The following is a 20,484-nucleotide window of genomic DNA, read 5'->3' on the forward strand; positions in this document are numbered from 1 at the left end:
TAAGTGGGTGTCAATAACGTCTTGGTTACCTATGTAAACTCGGTTCCCCGTGATGAAGGGAAAGAGACACTGCATCAGTAAGCTGACGCTATGGGGTGTCCTACACAACCTAGTTGAAACAATTTACAATAACGGCTGTATTGGCTATAGTGTTAAGCCACGCCCTTTTAGGCGTGAAGCTGTCCGGTATAAAAGTGGGCGCGCAAACACCATTCCTCAGAATTTTCTGACTGAGGGACAAAGAGCGCATCACTCGCACCTCAGAAAACAGAGTCCATAGTGTGGCAAGCTGTCTCGTTCCCTTAATCTCAGGGAACCCAGGCTACATACATAAAGGAGACGTTCCCTTACAATTCAGTACACTTGACATTGCGTCACTAAGCTAAGATTCCCATCACACCACACTACAGGACATAACCTTCCCAGAGAGGAAACGTGTCGCCGCAGTGCTGCGGGACGGCGACCAACATGAGTATGCCGCAAGTGAATGACCCTCATGGTAAGCCAGGAAGGGAACATTCAGAATAACTATATATATATATATATATATATATATATATAAAGAGCTATGGTCATATAGTAGGAATTAACACCTTCATGAACCCAGTAGGGAAGGAAGTTTATTTGTAATGAAAGTGCCTGTGACTTTTGGGAAATACAATGGTCTGAATGCAGGTGGTCATGTAAAAAGACAGGGAGATATTACATCTAGGTTGTAAAACCTTGCAAATGTATTTTGAGAAGACCATCCTGCTGCAAAACATATGTCTTGTAAGGACACACCGTTCGTCCATGCCCATGAAGAGGGCACGCCTCTAGTTGATTGTACTTTAACACCAATTGGGCAATTTGCACACCGCGACTCATAAGCCAGGGCGATCGCATCAACGATCCAGTGAGAAAGTCTTGGCTTGGATACGGACATTCCTATCATGCATCCTCCATAGCACACAAAGTGCTGGTCAGACTATCTGAACTGGTGGGTGCGCTCAACGTATGTGTGTAGCTCTCACAAAGGACATAACAAATGCAAGGACTGTTCCTCATCTGAATTAAATGGAGGAGGGAAAAAGGCTTGAAGGTGAACCACCTGCACTCTGAAGGGCGTGGTTAAAACCTTAGGCACATAGCCTTTCCTGGGTGTGACAGAGGTTTTTGAAAGTCCCAGACCAAACTCCAGACATGAATTTTCAACTGACAGTGTTTGCAAACCACCAACCCATTTTACTGAGGCCAAAGCCAGCAGTAATGCGGTCTTAAGAGAAAGCACACGCAATTCAACATAGTCCAGAGGCTTGAAGGGAGACCCCACGAGCACTTTTAGGACCAAAGATATGTTCCAAGTTGGGACTGTAGCCGGGTGAGGGGGATTTAGCTGCCCCACCCCCTTAAGGAATTTTATGATTAAATCATGTATGCCTATAGAGGTGCCGGCTTCAGGTGTGTGATACGCAGATATAGTCGCCACATAAACTTTGAGCATTGAAGGAGTGAGCCCTGCATCCAATCGCTCTTAAAGAAATTTACGAATTTCAGGTATGGGGCAGTTCACTGCATCTTTGCTGTGTGAAAAGCACCAATTAGTGAACACATTCAATTTCAGTGCATAAAGGCGTCTCGTGGATGGTTCTCTGGCCTGTAAAATGGTGTTCATAACCAACTGTGCCAATTCTGGCTTGTCTGCTGTGCTCCGTTCAAAGGCCACACGTGTAGGCTTCACAGCTCTGGCTGGGGATGTCTTATGTTTGAGAGAGAAGATCTCTCCTCAGCGGTACTTCCCATGGAGGCCCATCCAGTATTTCTACCATCTCCAGAAACCAGGACTGATTGGGTCATTTCGGCGCAATAAACAGAACTGTTTCCATGTCCTCTCAGACTTTTCTGATGATAGAATGAAGGATGCGCACCGGGGGAAATGCATACTTGCGTTTCGCTGGCCATATGTATGCCAGCGTGTCCTGGTGACTTATATGCCACTACTGTTGTGTTGTCCGAACGAATCAGAATGTGGTGATTCACAATGTCAGAATGAAAAGCTCTTAAAGCTAGAAAGACAGCCGGTAACTCTAGGCGGTTGACATGCCATGCCCGTTTTGCACCTGTCCAGGTGTCGAAAGTTGGGCATCCATCACACACTGCACCCCAACCAGTGTTGATGCATCTGTGGTCAGCACTTTCCTTCTGAAAATTTGACCCAGCATAACACCCTGTTGGTAGCAGGCCGGTGCTGTCCATGGTGCCAGAGCAGCCAGACAGCAGTGAGTCACCGCTATGGGCATGCACCCGAGGCTCCAGGCGCACTGGAACATTGCTTGAGTCAGTACTGGAGAGATCTCATGTGTAACAGACCTAACGTATGACGGCGGATGTTGCCGCCATAAAATCCAGCATTCTCTGAAATGAATTCAATGGTAATGTTTTTCCAGTTTGAACTGAGACAGACACTGAAGAATGGTCTGTATGCGCTCGTTTGTAAGATGCGTACGCATGTTCACGAAGTCAAGACGAACTCCTAAAAAGGAGATTTACTGGCTGAGGAAAAGTGTGCTTTTCACCCAGTTGACATTAGGGCAGATTTTCCATATGGCAAAACAGCATGTCTCTGTGTTCACTCAGTAGTGCCTCTGATTGGCTGGTAATAAACAATCACTGAGGTAATTCAAAACACGCACACCGTTCATTTTCAATGGGGTGAGTGCCACATCGATACATTTCGTGAATGTGCGGGGAGCCAGAGACAGACTGAAATGAAGAACTTTAAATTGATTCGCAGTTCCCTCGAATGCAAATCTAAAAAGCCACCTGTAACGTGGTGCAATTGGTACATGAAGTACACGTCCTTCAGATCTATTGATACAAACCAGTCCTGAGGATGGATGTGCGATAAGATCTGTTTCTGTCCCTTGCATAAGGCACACTTACAGAATGACATCTGTAAAAAGGCGAGAACACGTGAGCGGCTCTTTATATATATATACACACACACACACACACAATATCAATAATAGCTTATAAGTATACAAAACTCCTGCCGAAGCGCTGCAGGGAATCAGGATGCTGAAGCGGCCCATTCACCAGCGAAGTGTCAAGTGGTGAGGAGGAGTAAATATTCTGGAAAACTGCAGGGGAGCAGAGAGTCTTCTCTTGCCATTAAGATCCTGCCCGCTGACTTGTGTATGTTGACGGCGAAGTAGTAGAAGGCTTCTAGACGAAAGATGAATCGCTGGCTGTGTCTCTTTTCGAAGGCTGCGTGCTAGGTAGGATGCATCCTTTGAAGGCTGCAGTATACAGAGTGTCCTCCTTTAAAGAAGCCTCATTTAAATGAGACGGCCTTCGTAGGACAAACGGAAACGTAACGTAACATGGTTGCTATGACAGCACGCCACTCTTTAACAAGCGCGAGCGCTTTGAGTGAGAAGGGAACAAAGTCCCTCTGGAAGGGAATGCATGAGGTACATTTTAGAAGAGTTATAATGATGTAAAGAGAAAAGAAAATAGATTTTACAGGTGTACTTTTAGTCTAATACTAAATTATATATTAATATAATTATACATATTATATACTCTGCAACCATCTACTGAGGTACTTCAACTTGGGAATTAACATTCCTTGCATTTGAACATCATATTTACAGGCAAATTGGCGTAATTTTTTTTTAGACATTTCCGTTGAAGCAAAGAATTGTGGGTTGTGAGTGCCCACGAAGGATACACCTCATGCATCCTCGAATTCCCGTGAAAGAAGTTCGCATTCGAAGTGGCCTACTCACTTTTTTGAAAGGAGACAGCCTTGATGACATATGCGGCCGACAAATGCGACCTCTGGAGGACGCAGCCTTGCAAACGAGATGCAACCACCATCTTAAAGGAAGAAAATTCTGAGGAATGGCATTTGCCCGCCTAAAAGGGCGGGGCTTAAACACCATAGCCAATCCTAGCGCTATTGTAGAAAGGTTTAAACTAGGTCCTGTAAAAGGACACTCCCATAGCGTCAGCTTATTGACGCAATGTCAAGGGTACTGAATCGTAAGGGAATCAGGATTACTTTTCCCTCCCTCGTTCCCGCCCATCCCGCTCTTAGAGCGTGACGTCATTATGTGACGGTCAGGTCCACTACTCTCCTCTCCGGATTGTATTTAACAACAACTGCTGTTTGGAGTAGATTATCCCTGTCAAATTACGGTCCCCCGAGGACCAGGACGGGTTAGCGTTGTAATTTAACAGATTTGCTTTCACTTGATCTTGAAGTCCTTTTCTAAAAGTTACTCGTAAATGTAGTCCAACTACTAGACGTCGCGAAGTAAACAGTGATCTCGACAGTTGACTGCGCTAGCGCGCAAGCTGGCTGCTAGCGCGAGCTTAAATTAAAGACAGCCCGCGTGCGCGCTTTATAAAGAACTCGAGACGATCCGAACAACGGAAAAAAAACGAAGTAAATATGGAGTTAGAGGACGGCGTCCTTTACCAGGAGGACCCGGGAACTTCGGCGATGATGTCCGAGCGGGTGTCCGGCTTGGCGAGTTCCATCTACCGCGAGTTCGAGCGGATGATACTTAAATACGACGAGGACGTGGTCAAGGAACTTATGCCGCTTGTCGTGGCGGTTCTGGAGAATTTGGACTCGGTGTTTGCAGAGAACCAGGAGCACGAGGTGGAGTTGGAGTTGCTGAAGGAGGACAACGAGCAGCTCATTACGCAGTATGAACGCGAGAAAGCACTGAGGAAGAGCGCCGAAGAGGTGAGATTGATAAAGAGATTGACATTTGACAACATGTGGCAAACTAGGCCACTTCATGGAGTTCTGCAGGCTTTAGAAGTTGGTAATATTACTCATATGTGGATGCTGAAGCTGTGTGTGTCAAAGTTATGCATTTGTTCATGTAGATAAACAAAAGTCAATCTCAGTTTCAGAGCAGTACGTGTTAGAGGAAGTCAGCTGTTTAATGAACAGTTTACAGTCTATGCTTGTCTATATGACTCATTATCATAAACCTGTTTTTTGCAGTCTAGAACCCTGAAGTGTGACAATAATGCTTATAATGACTTAGTGCTGCATTCTGCACCTGGATCTACTTTCCTGCAGATCTACTACATCGAGCTCTATAAAACTGCATTCAAACACACCTGAATCAGATTATCAGTGTGTTTGGGTTCACCTGAAAATGACAGGCAGGTGAGTTAGAGCAGGGTTGGATGTAACCATGTAATGTCTTTGCAAGACGTTATCGAGTACACAGTGCAAAATGGGACAAAACCCACAAAGTGTAAGTATAGCTGGCCAAACTATGATTTAGTCAAAAATAACCTCCCTGTTTGGACGGACACATGCAGAAAGTTTCCAGTGGTCACATTACATCAGAGTTCTGCATCACTTCCGTTTGGATGTGTCAGGTCATCACATGTATGAAGGAAACTGTCTCGGCTCATGCTGGCAGGTGTCTGTTGCATGTTGCTGGAGTACACCCAGTGAGTAAGAGAAGACGACACACCCAAAGCTTATAATAAGGCTATCAAGTCATGTCATTTTAATTGGATTCAAACAGCATCAGATGGTTAACACTGCATGCATAAATTAAAATATTTTTGCTTTTCTCTGCACACAACATTATATTTGAGGGAATATTCCAGGTTCAATGCAAGTTAAGCTAGATCAACAGCATTCGTAGCATAATGTTGATTACCACAAATATTTATTTCAACTTGTCACTCCTTTAAAAAAAGCAAAAATGGAGGTTCCAGTGAGGCACTTACAATGGAAGTGAATGGGGCCAATCATTAAACGTTAAAATACACACTGTTTCAAAAGTATAGCCGTGACAAGACATAAACAATGTGTGTTAACATGATTTTAGTGTGATAAAATCACTTACTAACCTTTTCTGTGTAAAGTTATAGCCAATTTTACAACTTTGTTGACATGATGCTGTATGTCAACAAACCCTAAAACCCTAAAATGACTGTAAAAAATAATGATTTAAACAACTTAGCAGCTCAAATAATACACAAGTTTTAACAGAAGAACAAATATAAATACTTTTATAAAATTATAAGCTTCACATTTCTTCCTTTAAATGCTCCAAAAATTGGCCCCAAGTGCCTCACTGTAGCCTTGATTTTTGCTCTTTTTTTTTTTTAAAGAAAACAAGGGACGTGTCGGAATAAATATTAGTGGTAATTAACATTATGCCACAAATACTGTAGATTGAGCTGAACTTGTATAGAAGCCGGAAAATTCCTTTAAGATGTGTTTTTCTAACATCTTGAAAAAAACCAATGACTCTTGAATATTCAAATATTAACAGGATGGCAAGCGCAAAAAATTACTGCAAAAATTTGTGGGTTTTTGTGACATGAGTTTAAGGTAATTAAGGAATTTATGGTCGTGTCCAAGGCAGAGAGTTGGCATCCAAACGCTAATGGATGTTTGCTATCCGACAAACAAGTTATGGCTACTTGAGCTATATTAAACATGAGTTTTAACAGAACAGTTAATGTAAGTGCTTTTTAAAATGACAAGTTTCACATTTCTGCTTTAAACCCTCCAAAAATTGGCCCCATTCACTTCCGTTGTAAGTGCCTTACTGTTACCTTGATTTTAGCTATTTTTTTTTTAAGAAAAGGAGGGATGTCAAAATTATTTTTAGTGGTAATCAACATTGTGCCACAAATGCTGTCGACTGAGCTTAACTTGTATTGAAGCCGGAATATTCCTTTAAGTGCATTGTCAATAGGGGCCTCTGTTATAAATGGACTCTTCACTAAGCTCCGCCCCCTTGATTACGGTCGCTCACTCTGACAAGCTCAGCAGAACTCACCATAGGAAAGATTGGGAGATTGCTGTGAACTGAGCGGTTTTTGGCAAAATATTTTCATAAACGGAATGGATAATATTATTACAATTTAATTTATTTTAGAAAAAACGTCAGATAAATATGCTTTACAATGTCACTCTTCCAGCCCATGTACAGTGATGGCCAAAATTATTGGCACCCTTGGTAAATATGAGCAAAGAAGGCTGTGAAAAATTTGTCTTATTTGTTTTTCCTCTTGCTCTTTCATTCAAAATATTCACAAAAATCTAACCTTTAAATGAAGTAAACTAATTGAAGGGGGGGGGGAATCTCATAATTAAATATTTTCTCCAAAACACTTTTGCCACAATTATTGGCACCCCTAGAAATTCTTATGAGTCAGGTATTTCTGAAGTATATTGCCATTCATATTTAACATTTTTAGTACACCTGGGTGACTAGGAACATTAAATTGTTCACCCATGACTTCCTGTTTCAGAGGGGTATAAATATGAAGTAACACACAAACCAAATTCCCTTAATCATTAATCGCAATGTGTAATATCAAAGAGTAAAGTTATGATGTGCAGCCAAAGGTTATTGAGCTTCACAAAATGGAAAATGGCTATAAGAAAATAGCTAAAGCTTTGAAAATACCCATTTCCAACATCAGGGCAATAATTAAGAAGTTCCAATCAACTGGAGATATTAAGAATCGACCTGGAAGAGGACGTGTGTCTGTATTGTCTCCTAGCATGGTGAGGAGGATGGTTTTAATGGCCAAAAGTTCTCAAAGGATCACAGCTGGAGAATTTCAGGAATTAGTTGGGTCTTGGGGTCAGAAAGTCTCAAACTACAATCAGACCTCACCTACATCACAAGTTGTTTGGGAGGGTTTCAAGAAAAAAGCCTCTGCTCTCATCCAACAACAGATTCAAGCATTTCAGCACTTCAGTTTGCCAGACACTACTGGAACTTCAAATGCGACCAGGTTCTGTGGTCAGATGAAACAAAAATAGAGGTTTTTGGCAGCAAACACCAGAGATGGGTTTGGCGCACACAGAGAGGTAGCCATATGGAAAAGTACCTCATGGCCATGGTTAAATGTGGTGGTGGATCTTTAACGTTGTGGGACTGTTTTTATGCCAAATGTCCTGGACATCTTGTTTGGATACATGGCATCATGGACTCAATCAAATACCAACAGATAAAAAAATCTAAACATGACTGCCTCAGCCAGAAAGCTTAAAATGGGCCCTGGTTGGATCTTCCAGCAAGACAATGATCCAAAACAAACATAAACATCAACAAAAATGGTTCACTGACAACAAAATCAAGGTTCTGCCATGGCCATCCCAGTCTCCTGACCTGAACCCCATAGAAAACCTGTGGGGTGAACTGAAGAGGAGAGCCCACCATGTGGACCTCGGAATTTAAAGGATCTGGAGAGTTTCTGTATGGAGGAATGTTCTCAGATCCCTTGCCATGTGTTCTCCAACCTCATTATGCATTATAGGAGAAGACTCAGAGCTGTTATCTTGGTAAAGGGAGGTTGCACAAAGTATTGAATAAAAGGGTGCCAATAATTGTGCCACACATTTATTTGACAAAAATATTTGTTTTTTGATAAAACTTCTGTATGCAATTTTTTTTATATCCATTAGAGGATATATTTTTGAGAATATTTTGAATGAAAGATCAAAAGGATAAACAATAAGGACATATTTTTCTCAGCCTTCTCTGCTCATATTTACCAAGGGTGCCAATGTTTTTGGCTACCACTGTACGTGGGCTGGAATGAAGATTGACATTGTAAAGCATATTTATCTGACGTTTTTCTCAAATAAATTGTTAAATTACACAGTACTTTGACTGAAATCTGTGCAGAATGTAAAACAGAATTGAGGCAAATGAAAATCACAGTCCCTAGAAAAGAGAAAAGCGTCATTTGATAGCGAATACACACCTGATAACATTAGTGTAAGTGAACAGAACTGCTTATAACATCTCATAACACTTTGATGCTGTGAACTCTTTATTTACTATCACCTTTAATATGACCTGAATACATAAATTAATGTTAAGTTATTAGCTTTAATTTACCTTGGAGCAAATGTAGGTGTTCTCGCTGATGGTATACATGATCATTTGGGATGAGGAATGGCACTTTAATCCATAGCATGCGCTTCTCAATATTTATTTAAAGATTTTTTTGTTTTTTTAAAGTAAGAAAAAACATATCCACTTTAGGTACCTTGTGTCACTATTACAAGTGACCTGTCAACATTTTTTTTATTTTTATAATTTAGATAAAATCCCGCTTAAATCTACTCAAACACTCATTACTCCCATAGGCTTAATGTGTGTCAGAGAAATGGTGGCGGTACAACATTTGCTAAGACAGGATTGGGCAGAGACGCCTTTATGGTGGGGCTTAGTGAAGGGTCAATTACAGTTCATTATTATTATGCAATGATGTACATGTATTTTTTATTTTTTTTTGACAATGCCCTTCGTCGTTCACAGCCGTTGCCTATATGGAGACAGTAAGACTCCACGTGGCAAATTTCAAGCCAGTCATTTTGGTCAGTGCAGCAAGTGCCACCAAAAAATCTAAGTCATTATCCTTACTTAATTGAATTTGAGAAAGCAATTTAATTACTTTAATTCAAATTAAGTCAGTTTCATTCAGCCAATATAATTTGGTTGGATAAGGTCAAATCAATATACTGTAGTAGTTTTAACTCAACTTTATTTGGTTCATCAATTTATTTTAATTAATTTTCTTTTGTTGGTCCAACTTTATTTTATTAATCATTAGTATATGCCAGGTGAGCAAGTTTAAGGACAGTGAAACTGTTGCACTGTCAGTTGGATAGCAACTGCTTATAGAGCTCAGCAGCACTTGAATCAAACATCGCTTGTCCAAAGTCCATCCTCAACCTAAGCATAAGCGCCAATCTACACCACAGTGGTAACCCCCAAAACACCAGTATAACAGACACTCTTTTAAAATACCAAAATAACAGAACACTAAACATGAACAAATCTCCTCCTATTCTCATGGGTATTGGGGCAGTGGTAGCTCAGCGGTTAAGGCTCTGGGTTACTGATCAGAAGGTCGGGGGTTCAAGCCCCAGCACCGCCAAGATGCCACTGTTGGGCCCTTGAGCATGGCCCTTGACCCTATCTGCTCCAGGGGCGCCGTATCATGGCTGACCCTGCACTCTGACCCCAGCCTAGCTGGGATATGTGAAAAAGAAGAATTTCACTGTATATGTGCAAATGTATAATGTGTGATAAATAAAGAAAATTAATTAATTAATTAATTAATTATTAAATTAATTAATTAATTAATTAATTAATTAATCTTGCTTAAACACGCATAAAATAACTCTTAATTTCAACATTTGTTCACCCCATCTAGTCCCATGCAAAGCAGGCTGGGAAATGGAAATCCCCTGTCCAGTTTAATCAATGCTACAAAAATGATTAATGTAGTCCAAATGGATTAAGTAAACTTCAGTTTTACAAATGTAAATGGATAGAATGCAATGAAATCAAGTTGTGACAAAATGTTCTAGACTTGTGTTGCTTTAGTTCATTTTAATTAAGTAATCTGAACAACCTGCAAAAATTCTCTTTTTGAGGGTAGCTGTTTGTTGTTGTCAGAAGAGACTAATCCAAGCCATACTGAAAAAAATGCTTTGAATTTACATGATTTAATCATATACATTGGTTCCTTGTAAATCAATGAAGTTACATCAACATATTTTTTCCTCTTGGCTTAGTTTGTTAATCCTTTGTCAGAAAACGTTATTTTAACATAATGTAATAGTTATTTTTAAATTACCCAGTTAAGTAGCCTCAAAGTGATTTTATATGTGTCCCTAATATGATTAATTTCTTCAGTTAATAATATGATTTAGTAAATCGGACAACCTGCGTTTTCCCGTTTTTTTTTTTTTCCATTTAGAGACACCTTTCTTTTTCTGTAGCTCTCCCTCCCCAGAAATGGGTATAGATAAATTACTCGCACATGTCACACCGCAGGCTTTCGGGTTCTTTTGAGCAGCAGATTTCAGTGGTGGATATGAGCAGCGCTGCCGTTTTAAGAATCTTTTAAGCATTTAAAATGTAAACATGTTTGTTAATGTAAATAAAAGTTATTTATACAGGTATATCTGTGGTTTACAGTGAAAAAAATTATGTAGGTTCTTTCTGAATAATCAGAAAACAAGTTTTAACTTGATTCAGTGTGCCTGTATGGTTATGTTGGACATGTAACGGGTTGATGAATACACATCCTGGCATATAAAAAATGAAAACTACCACCAGTCATACAGTATGCATCTTTACTGCTTAAATTATTAACCCACATACAATATTATAATATTATTTGACTTCAGTATTATCATACTCCATGTTCAAACTTAATTTCAGCTGTTTTCGATTTTACAATTATTACTGAATTCAAAATAAATGCAAATACATAATTTAACAGTGTGACTATTTTTTTTTGCATCTTTCACAAACAGTATCTTATGTGCTGCAATTGTGGAGACAGGGTCCTGTTCTTCCTGTTAGACCTTCCATGGATTTTGTTCATATAAGATCATTGTTAGGTCCTATTTGGCCTCTGTCATGGCGATTGCACTTTGGAAATGAAAAACAGAGGTTTGTGATCGTAGTTTGTGCGATTCCTTTGTGAAAAGTTCAAATCCATCAATAGCAGCTGCAGTGTCAATTGGGTCTCGATAGAGCAGATGAGATAACATTGATGGTTATCCGTGAAATATTAAAGCAGTATCACATGAGCAAGAGTGCTGTATGGCCCTATATTAGCACAGCTGTGGTTCGGCCGCAGGCACAACAAGTTACATTCATGCAAATAAGCAGTGATGTGATCTGGTGATTACCAATGGGAGTGAAGACATTGGAGCTCACATAATCTACTGTGAGATACTGTAGTGTGAAGGCAAGACAAGGAGAACTTAAAGGAGTAGTTTAAGTTTACCCAAAAAAGAAAATTCTGTCATAATTTTTTTTTTTTTTTGGAACACAATAGGAAATTTTAGACAGAATCTTTCAGCCGTAGTCACCATACATTTTAACTGAGCGATTTTAGTGTTCTGTATGATTTGTCTCTGCCTATATGCAGGGATATAATAAGTCATGCAGTCATTATGAGATCATTTGTTAAAGCTGGCCCACCAATAACATTAGGACATTCAGTGACACGAATGCTGTTTCTGTAGTCCTATGCCTCTGTACATGCTAAAACCACATTAATTGTTATTGTGACAACTTGATTACAGCTTGAACAAGTTAGTGCTTCACTGTGAAACAAGCATCACCTTTGTGTGAGAACGTCCCACTAGCATTTAACCTGTTATTTGACCTTATGGTCATTTTCTCTCTGCCGTCAGAATTTTATGAATAAGCTATATGAGTGTGTATACAGAACACATGCACACAGAAGTGTTTACAACGCAGTCAGACTAAGGGTTGCAGTTTGCATTTGCATTTCTAGACTCTGGAAGGAAATGTCAGGGAAGGGCTTAGAATGTACCGGGAAAAAAGAGCTTCCTGAGTTCCTTTCTCCAGTCAGTATATTTCTGAGGCTCCCTCTCTTTTCTTCTCAATTCCTGAAGTTACGTCACAGTGGTTAGACTTCAGAGTGACTTCATAGACCTCAACGTGCGCCGCTCTTTCAATCCTGCTTCCTTCACAAGGAAGTTTAACAAAAAAAAAATTTTTTTCAACCTTGTGTCCTTCACAGTAAGGTTGAGCAAAAATACCTTTTATTGTGCCGATTTCACACTGTTTGTTCTTAATTCTGGTTTCCTGATACAAGCTTAATATTAAAGGAATATTCCAGGTTTAATAGAAGTCAATCTAAATTGACAGCATTTGTGGAATAATGTTGATTAAAAATCAAAATCAAGGTTACAGTGAGGCATTTATAATGAAAGTGAATGGGGCCAATTTTTGGAGGGTTTAAAGACAGAAATGTGAGTCATAAAAGGAACTGTATTAGTTATACTGTTAAAACTTGTGTATTATTTTAGCTTTAAAGTTGTTTAAATCATCATTTTTACAATGGTTTTAGGGTTTACAAGCGTTACATCGTCATGGCAATGAAGCTGAAGTAAAAAAATGGATACAACTTTACACAGAAAAGTTGGTAAGCGATTTTTATCATCCTAAAGTCATGTTAACACATATTGTTTACGTCTTGTGGCTATATTTAACGTTTACAGTTGGCCCCATTCACTTTCATTGAAAGTGCCTTACTTGGGTTCCAGTGGGTTCCAGTGAGGTTCCAATGAGGCACTTACAATGAAAGTGAATGGGGCCAATCAGATTGTTGCTTTTTTTCTTTCCTTTTTTTAATGAAAAGGAGGGGTGAGTTGATGTAATCAACAATATGCCAAAAATACTGTCGATTGAGCTTCGCTTGTATTGAGTCCTGACTATTCCTTAAAGAAACGGGACATTCCTAGCTCTTGTTTATACATTCTGTAGAGTTTGATGCTGTCCATTGTTACAAATTTCCCCTGTCTAGGGGCTGGGGAGAGAGTAACAAGGTAAACATAAATTTAAATGAATCAATAAATGGAGTAAGAAATGAATTTCTAGTCTCCGGCCCCAGCACTTCATACACACGAATAAACAACGTTCATTTCAAATATTGAGCTGTTTATTTTGTATAACATTAATGGGAATATCATAAACTTCAGGAGGGGATATAAGCCAAAACAACAAACATAAATAAATCTTCTCTTAAGAGGGAAAATATCTTGCCTAAAAAGAAACACAAAAGAAAAACACACACTTCCCTGTCTCCCTCTCTATGAATAAATAGGAGAAAACATTTAAATAAAACATTAAATAAATCAGCACCCGCCTCCCTACTAAATTTCCCAATATAATAAACAAATCTTCTAACAAAAGATAACTAAATTATTACAGATAAATGAGGACATTAAGCATATAGTTCGTCAACAACAGACCACCTCCCCTTTTTATGTGAGCCACAGTCCTCTTAGCAGCCAATCACAACAGGCAGGACTCCGTGATGGTAACAGGAAACAGGTGGCAGTAATTAGTACCTGCTCAGAGGAAAGTGGTAGAGACAATAGGAGAAACTGACGGATAGAACGCACCCAGATAGTGAAAATTCACACACCACATACACAGATGTAAATAAATACATCCAGGGAAGTAACACCATTCACCCTTGTTGTATCTCAGCTCATTGGACCCCCATCCAACTAGCTAATTTAAACCATTACCATAACAGCACAGAGTTTTGGGGACAAGAGTGAGAGATTTAGGCTGCACATTTAGAAAAAAAACAATTGACGGACAAATTGATATAAAGCTTTTTGTTCCACATCATTGAGCATTTATCCCAGGCTTTTTAAGCTGCCTCTTATTGCATATTTCCAAGATTGAACAAACTGTCCATGCCTGACCTCATGTGACTGCCTAACCGTTCAGTGCAACTATATCCATGCACACCACTCAACTCAGATTACCAAAGCAAGGAGCACCCACAATGAGAGTCAAATCTTGCAATTAGAGCACATCTTGTGCCCTTGCCTTTAGGACTGGGCGTTTTTTTCCGATTAATTAGAATTTTCGTTTTGACACAAATTGTAATTTTTTAATCAAGAAATCGAGATTTTGCAAAAATATTGTAAACTCTATAGATAGTTTTGTTGTAAATCCACCAAAGGTTGAATAAGGAAAAGGAATTCATAGCGCTTGTCTTAATGCCGCTCCCGATCTGATCAGCTGCATGTGTGGTGTGCTCAAAATGAACGTGACAGGTTAACAACACAGAGACTGATATAAAAAACAGCTGTAATATTCCCAGTACAATTGTACACATTTTGATTGTAGCTCAGCTTCGTCCATCAAGCAGGTATACACCGGCTTAAGACCATAACTGGCCTCGGCGTGTGCATGTTGATGAACGGTCTCCTTTTTTTTCTTTTTACCCATAAAAAGCGTCAGTTACATGACAGTTATGTGCTTCATTTCAAATCATGGAGAGGCTATATATGGGAGAATCAAACATCCCCCACTCCTTTTGCCATGATGATTGAGATAGATCGCTAATTATTGTTTTGTTCTGTGACGTGTTTCAAGTGTACTGCATCTATAGCCAACATTTGGCAAGCGATCATTTTGACAAGCTTTGCTAGTTGAATTGCAATGATACATTATTTCATATTGCTGCGCTGCTCAGCGTGAACTGCTAGAGGACACGTCTCTATCTGCAGGGGTTTATGAATATACACAAATTGTACTTTCTAGATAAACTTGATAATTTATAGATATCAATTTCTAGATGGACTTGGTTTAGATAAAATGAATACCTACACTGGCTAAGAATTATTTTTCAGTTTTCTTATTCTATTATTTCTGAACAACTGCGTTTTATTAGATTTTAATTTTTTTTTAGATTTACACTCTGTTGACAACCCCCTGTGGTGCATTTGGTGCATTTGTAAATTTTTCTTGCATACATTTGTTTCCTATAATGAAAAGAACTTGGATTTCTCAAACCAGGTTGCCTTGCATTCAAATAAAGAGCTTACAATTTGAATCATGTTGGAGTACATTTGAAAGTTGAAAAAAATGGAATCGTGAATTGTAAATTGTCCATAAGTTTTAATAAAATAAGATTTTTTTTTGCCATGTCGCCCAGCCCTACTTGCCTTGGCATTTATGAGCTATGGCTCTGAGCCCCTGAGGAAGTCCAATAAAGGCACAGTTGACTTAAAGAGAGCTCAATAGAGTGCTGGTACACAGCAGCCTCTATCTATGGGGGCACAATGGGGATATTATGAGGAGCAGAGAGCCTGCAGTCTGTATGCAGCCAAACACTCTTCCTCTGCTAAGCTGTCATATGAGCACTGTCCTTTGGATCATATGATGAGCACCAGAGATAGAAAACACGAATACATTCACAAGATATTCCTGTGTGAGAGTGTTTTGGCTGACAAAGCTGCCAGGTTTTGAAGTGGAAATCTTATAGACTGCCACTGAATTCTGTGTTTGTAAATCTAGACTGTATTAGATGGTCATGCACCAGTACTTGAAAGGGCTTCCTTCAGTCCATCAGGCCGCTTGTGTACATGAGAAGAACAATAACAACAAACCATTTTGTCTGTTTAAAAATGTGTATGTGTCTCTCTATAAAGTGAGATCCATGCACTCTGGTCTGACAGCAAATTCCCTTATTAGATTTTAAACCTGTTAACTACTTCAGTCGTAAGTATGTGCCTGTCCCCCCCACAGATTGTTTATTTCCTGACCTGCATAATCCAATTTTGGCATTCATTCTACAATGAGTTCTTGTTAAATTTTAAAAGCCCCTCTACTACAAAACAGGCATTTAACATAGTCCTTTTTCTTCAAAACAGCCAAATCATGCATTCCTTTTCACCTTAATTTGGGCTAGTTGTTATTGGTTTGCTGGTTCATTCATGTGTATGACAAGGTGATTTTCAGGTGGAATATTTGTAGTAATGTTCCATATATACCGATCAGCCACAACATTAAAACCACCTGCCTAATATTGTGTAGGTCCCCCTCGTGCTGCCAAAAAGCGCTAACCTGCATCTTAAAATAGCATTCTGAGATTATATTCTTCTCACCACAATTGTACAGAGCGGTTATCTGAGTTAACGTAGACTTTGTCCGTTCGAACCAGTCTGACCATTCTCTGTTGACCTCTCTCATCAACAAGGCATTTCCGTCCACAGAACTGCCGCTCACTGGATGTTTTTCTTTTTAGCACCATCCTGATTAAATTCTAGAGACTGTTGTGTGTGAAAATCCCAGGAGATCAGCAGTTATTTAAATACTCAAACCAGCCAATCTGGCACCAGCAAACATGCCACGGTCCAAATCACTGAGATCACATTTTTCCCCATTCTGATGGTTGATGTGAACATTAACTGAAGTTCCTGGCCCGTACCTGCATGATTTTATGCACTGCGCTGCTGCCACACGATTGGCTGATTAGGTAATCGCATGGATGATTGTTGGTGCCAGACGGGCTGGTTTGAGTATATCTGTAACTGCTGATCTCCTGGGACTCTAGAATTTACTCAGGATGGTGCTAAAAACAAATAACATCCAGTGAGTGGCAGTTCTGTGGATGGAAATGCCTTGTTGATGAGAGAGGTCAACAGAGAATGGCCTGATTGGTTCGAACTGACAAAGTCTAGAGTAACTCAGATAACCGCACTGTACAATTGTAGTGAGAAGAATAACATCTCCGAATGCTATTCTGAGATACGGGTTGGCGCTGTTTTGGTGGCATGAGGGGGACCTACACAATATTAGGCGTGTGGTTTTAATATTGTGGCTGATAGGTGTATGTAGTAAGCTGAAGTTATTTTTCTGTACTGATTGTGGTGGAGAATCAGCTAAATTTAAAGTTAACATGAAATGACCCTTGCAACCCATTTTACTTTTGTAATATGATGAATTTCAGGGTAAAATAGGATAATAAATGAGGAAGAACTGCACAACTTTTAACATTTTCTGTACTGATTGTGTATAGAGAGAGAGAGAGAGAGAGAAATCTATTTAAATCTTTATATAAAAAAACTTTACAATGCTAGGACAACACTGTACTACAACTGTCATGCCAATAAAGCTGAATTGAATTAAATTAAGAGAGAGAGAGAGGGACAGACTCAGTAGCACTCATAACTTGCACTGATTTATATGTAACCTTAGTAAAAGCTGTTTTATTCTACATGGAGAGGGTCCGCACATGGGGGCTGCCATGGTGGAATCACATGACCAGCCAAATACTACTGGCTTAATCTCAGTATCTGTCCTGTTACTTAACATTTCACTCATTGATTAAAGTAACCATGGTTGACTGTGAATACTAAATTTCTACAATGGCATATGAAACTGAAAACTATTGATTTTAAATGATGCTGCATCCAAGCCGTTAGGTGTCAGTGTAAGTCCAAGATGACACACACGCAAATGTTAGTGAGTGCACCTTTATAAAGCTTAACGCGTTCATTTTTCTTAATTGCGATTAACGCATTTACCGTTAATACAACATAAACACATGGTGGGAAGGACAGAACCTTTGTAATGTGTCCACCTGGAGTCATTACACTAATGCACAGTTCATAACACTCACACACCAGAACCCTTCTATCTAGGGAGCCTACAAGCTTAGTAAAAAATAGCATAACACAGCTGTCCCATAGACATTCTATGGGCAGTACTGTCATAACATGCTAGTTGATCGTTACACTCTTTCCTATGATAGAGCTGCGGAGGTTGTTATCTCAGTAAATAAAATAAACTCTGCACATACACACACACACACAACAACGCTTCCATGATAAAATGATGGAGGAAAAAAACAACAATGTACAAAACAACCCCAGATGGGACTTGTCATAGAAATAAAGTATTTTTCAACCTATGTAAGATGCGTTTTAATTACCACAGAAGCACGTCAAGTCTTAACTATCACCAAAACGCAGAATGAGAGGTTTTTGTTTGCAAGCGCTCTTCATGTGAAATTCAAAGCAGTGCTTGCGTTGATGCTCTGATGCGAAACATGAACGCAGCTTCAAGATTGCTGTAACAAAGCGGATAGCCACAGTCTATTGACAGATTAATATTGTGGAAGATGAGAGTTTAAGAGCTTTAATGCCCATTGCAATGAATACTCAACCTATGTGGGGACTAGTTCTATCAATTTGTCAAACTCCCACTTAGACTTTGAGAAACGTTTAATGTTACTTGAATTGGTGATATTTAGTGCATTTCTGTCTTTATACTGTGGAAGGCATCGTTTGAAAAATGTTAATAAAGCATTATATTGTTAAATTTTGTTTTGTTTTCTTTCCTAAGATGGAAATTAATGCATTTTGAAAGGAAAAGAAGTATATATTGTCAAATTTCAGCACTTTTAAAATCTGCGATTAATCACGATTAACAAAAACAAAAAATATGTGATTAATCACGATTAAAAAATGTAATCGACTGACAGCACTAATCGCAGTATATCGAATCTTGATGTGTATTGCAATACGTATTGTATCATGAGATGTCAGGCGATACCTAGCCATAATCAGTTCTTGTCATTGAATAGTTCAGAATGGTTCACAAACCGGTCTGATTCATTATTGATTCAGTCTGAATCATAATAATTTCCGTAATCAAAAATGACTGGAAAAGTCATGGAATTTCATCTGTCAAAAAGGGTGGGAACCCTGCTGAATGAACTGCATGAAACTACAGAATGAATAAATACAAACTACTTTTGTTGATTTGATGCTTAGTCTTTGCAGCAGACCCTTTGTTTTATCTAGCACCTACGCTATAGCCCATCTTAAAACTGTAAGGCAGACCTGCTAAATTTGACAGTATCACGACAGTTAAAGCTAAGTGTTCACTACATAACTTGCAGTCAGTGTCCTGCGACTCACAATCTGGTTTTTCATTGTGCTCGTGCGAACACTTCAGGACTGTAGTGTATCAACTACACGACCATTCGTCCACGACTGAGACCATGAGTACAAATGGTATTAAGAGACATCAGTCATTACGTCTGTGTTTTACTGAATGATAATAGTGCAGACCATTAACTGCTGCTCATATCGTACGCTTATTCCCTTGAAATCCGAACAGAACCGGCAAAAAAAACAAAAAACAAAAAAAAAACGCCCGTTATCTGGTCATAATAGGGTAGGGAGATGTGGGTGAGGTTTTATTTTATTCTTATTTTTGTCTCCTCCTACCCAATACCTTGCTCTTCACTTTCAACAAACAGGAAAGAATAGCTAGCTCCCGTTTTACGCGTATTTGTGCTAATTTGCAAAGGAAAAAAATATATTAAAAAAAGCTGAAAATAATAAAGAAAATGGGTAGGGAGATGTGGATGTTTTTTTTAATTTTATTTTCTTATTATTTGTTTTGTCTCCTGCTACCCAAATCTTGCTCTCCTCTTTCAACAAACATGAAAGAATGGCTCGTGCCCATTTTGCTATTTGCAAAAGGAAACATTTAAGAAAAACAGATTAAAATAATAAAGACAGACGGTAAAGGGAAGGGAGATGTGGGTGAAGTTTAATTTTATTATATTCTAATTATTTTTGTCTTCTGCTTCCTAATACCTTGCCTTCCTCTTGCACTCTCTCTATATTTCATTGGCTGTGGCTCATTGTCATCTCTTGTTCGTCGGGACAGTGCGCACACATGATGACAAGAAGTCTAGATATCAGGCAGTTTTGAAAACAGCCATAGCGTCTGGGACACGTTTAGGCCTGTCGCAGGAGTGCTCACACAACAAGACCTTTTGTCGTGACATCCGAGACTTCTCGCAGACCAGTTGCAGACTCAAAACATCAAAGGAGACGAGCTTGAGTCGTGCAGTTTCCACTAGGCCTAAGGTGTGATCTTAGTTAAAAGAATAGTTCACCCAAAAAGGAAAATTCTCATCTTTTACTCACCCGCATGCCATCTCGGATGTGTATGACTTTCTTTCATCTGCTGAATACAACTGAAGATTTTTAGATGAATATCTCAGCTCTGTAGGTCCATGTAATGCAAGTGAATGGGTGCCAAAATTTTGAATCTCCAAAATCCACATCCTCCAAGTACTCCAGACGACTCTGGTGGTTAAATC

General features: G+C 39.2%; 1 protein-coding gene across 3 annotated transcripts in view; it reads left to right on the plus strand.

Moving 5' to 3' along the window:
• Positions 1 to 4,097: 4,097 nt before the first annotated feature.
• LOC127423160 (C-Jun-amino-terminal kinase-interacting protein 4-like) overlaps positions 4,098 to 20,484 on the plus strand; it is a 76,865-nt gene continuing 60,478 nt past the window's right edge. For all 3 annotated transcript variants that reach the window (XR_007894285.1, XM_051667275.1, XM_051667276.1), the window contains exon 1: positions 4,098 to 4,738. Coding sequence is in view for 2 of the 3 variants with exons in the window: in XM_051667275.1 (XP_051523235.1) it covers positions 4,439 to 4,738 (300 nt within the window). In the remaining variant the exon portion in view is untranslated. The remainder of the gene's footprint in view (positions 4,739 to 20,484) is intronic.

Source organism: Myxocyprinus asiaticus, chromosome 32 (assembly GCF_019703515.2).
Source record: "Myxocyprinus asiaticus isolate MX2 ecotype Aquarium Trade chromosome 32, UBuf_Myxa_2, whole genome shotgun sequence".
In the NCBI taxonomy this organism is placed as follows: Eukaryota; Metazoa; Chordata; class Actinopteri; order Cypriniformes; family Catostomidae; genus Myxocyprinus; species Myxocyprinus asiaticus.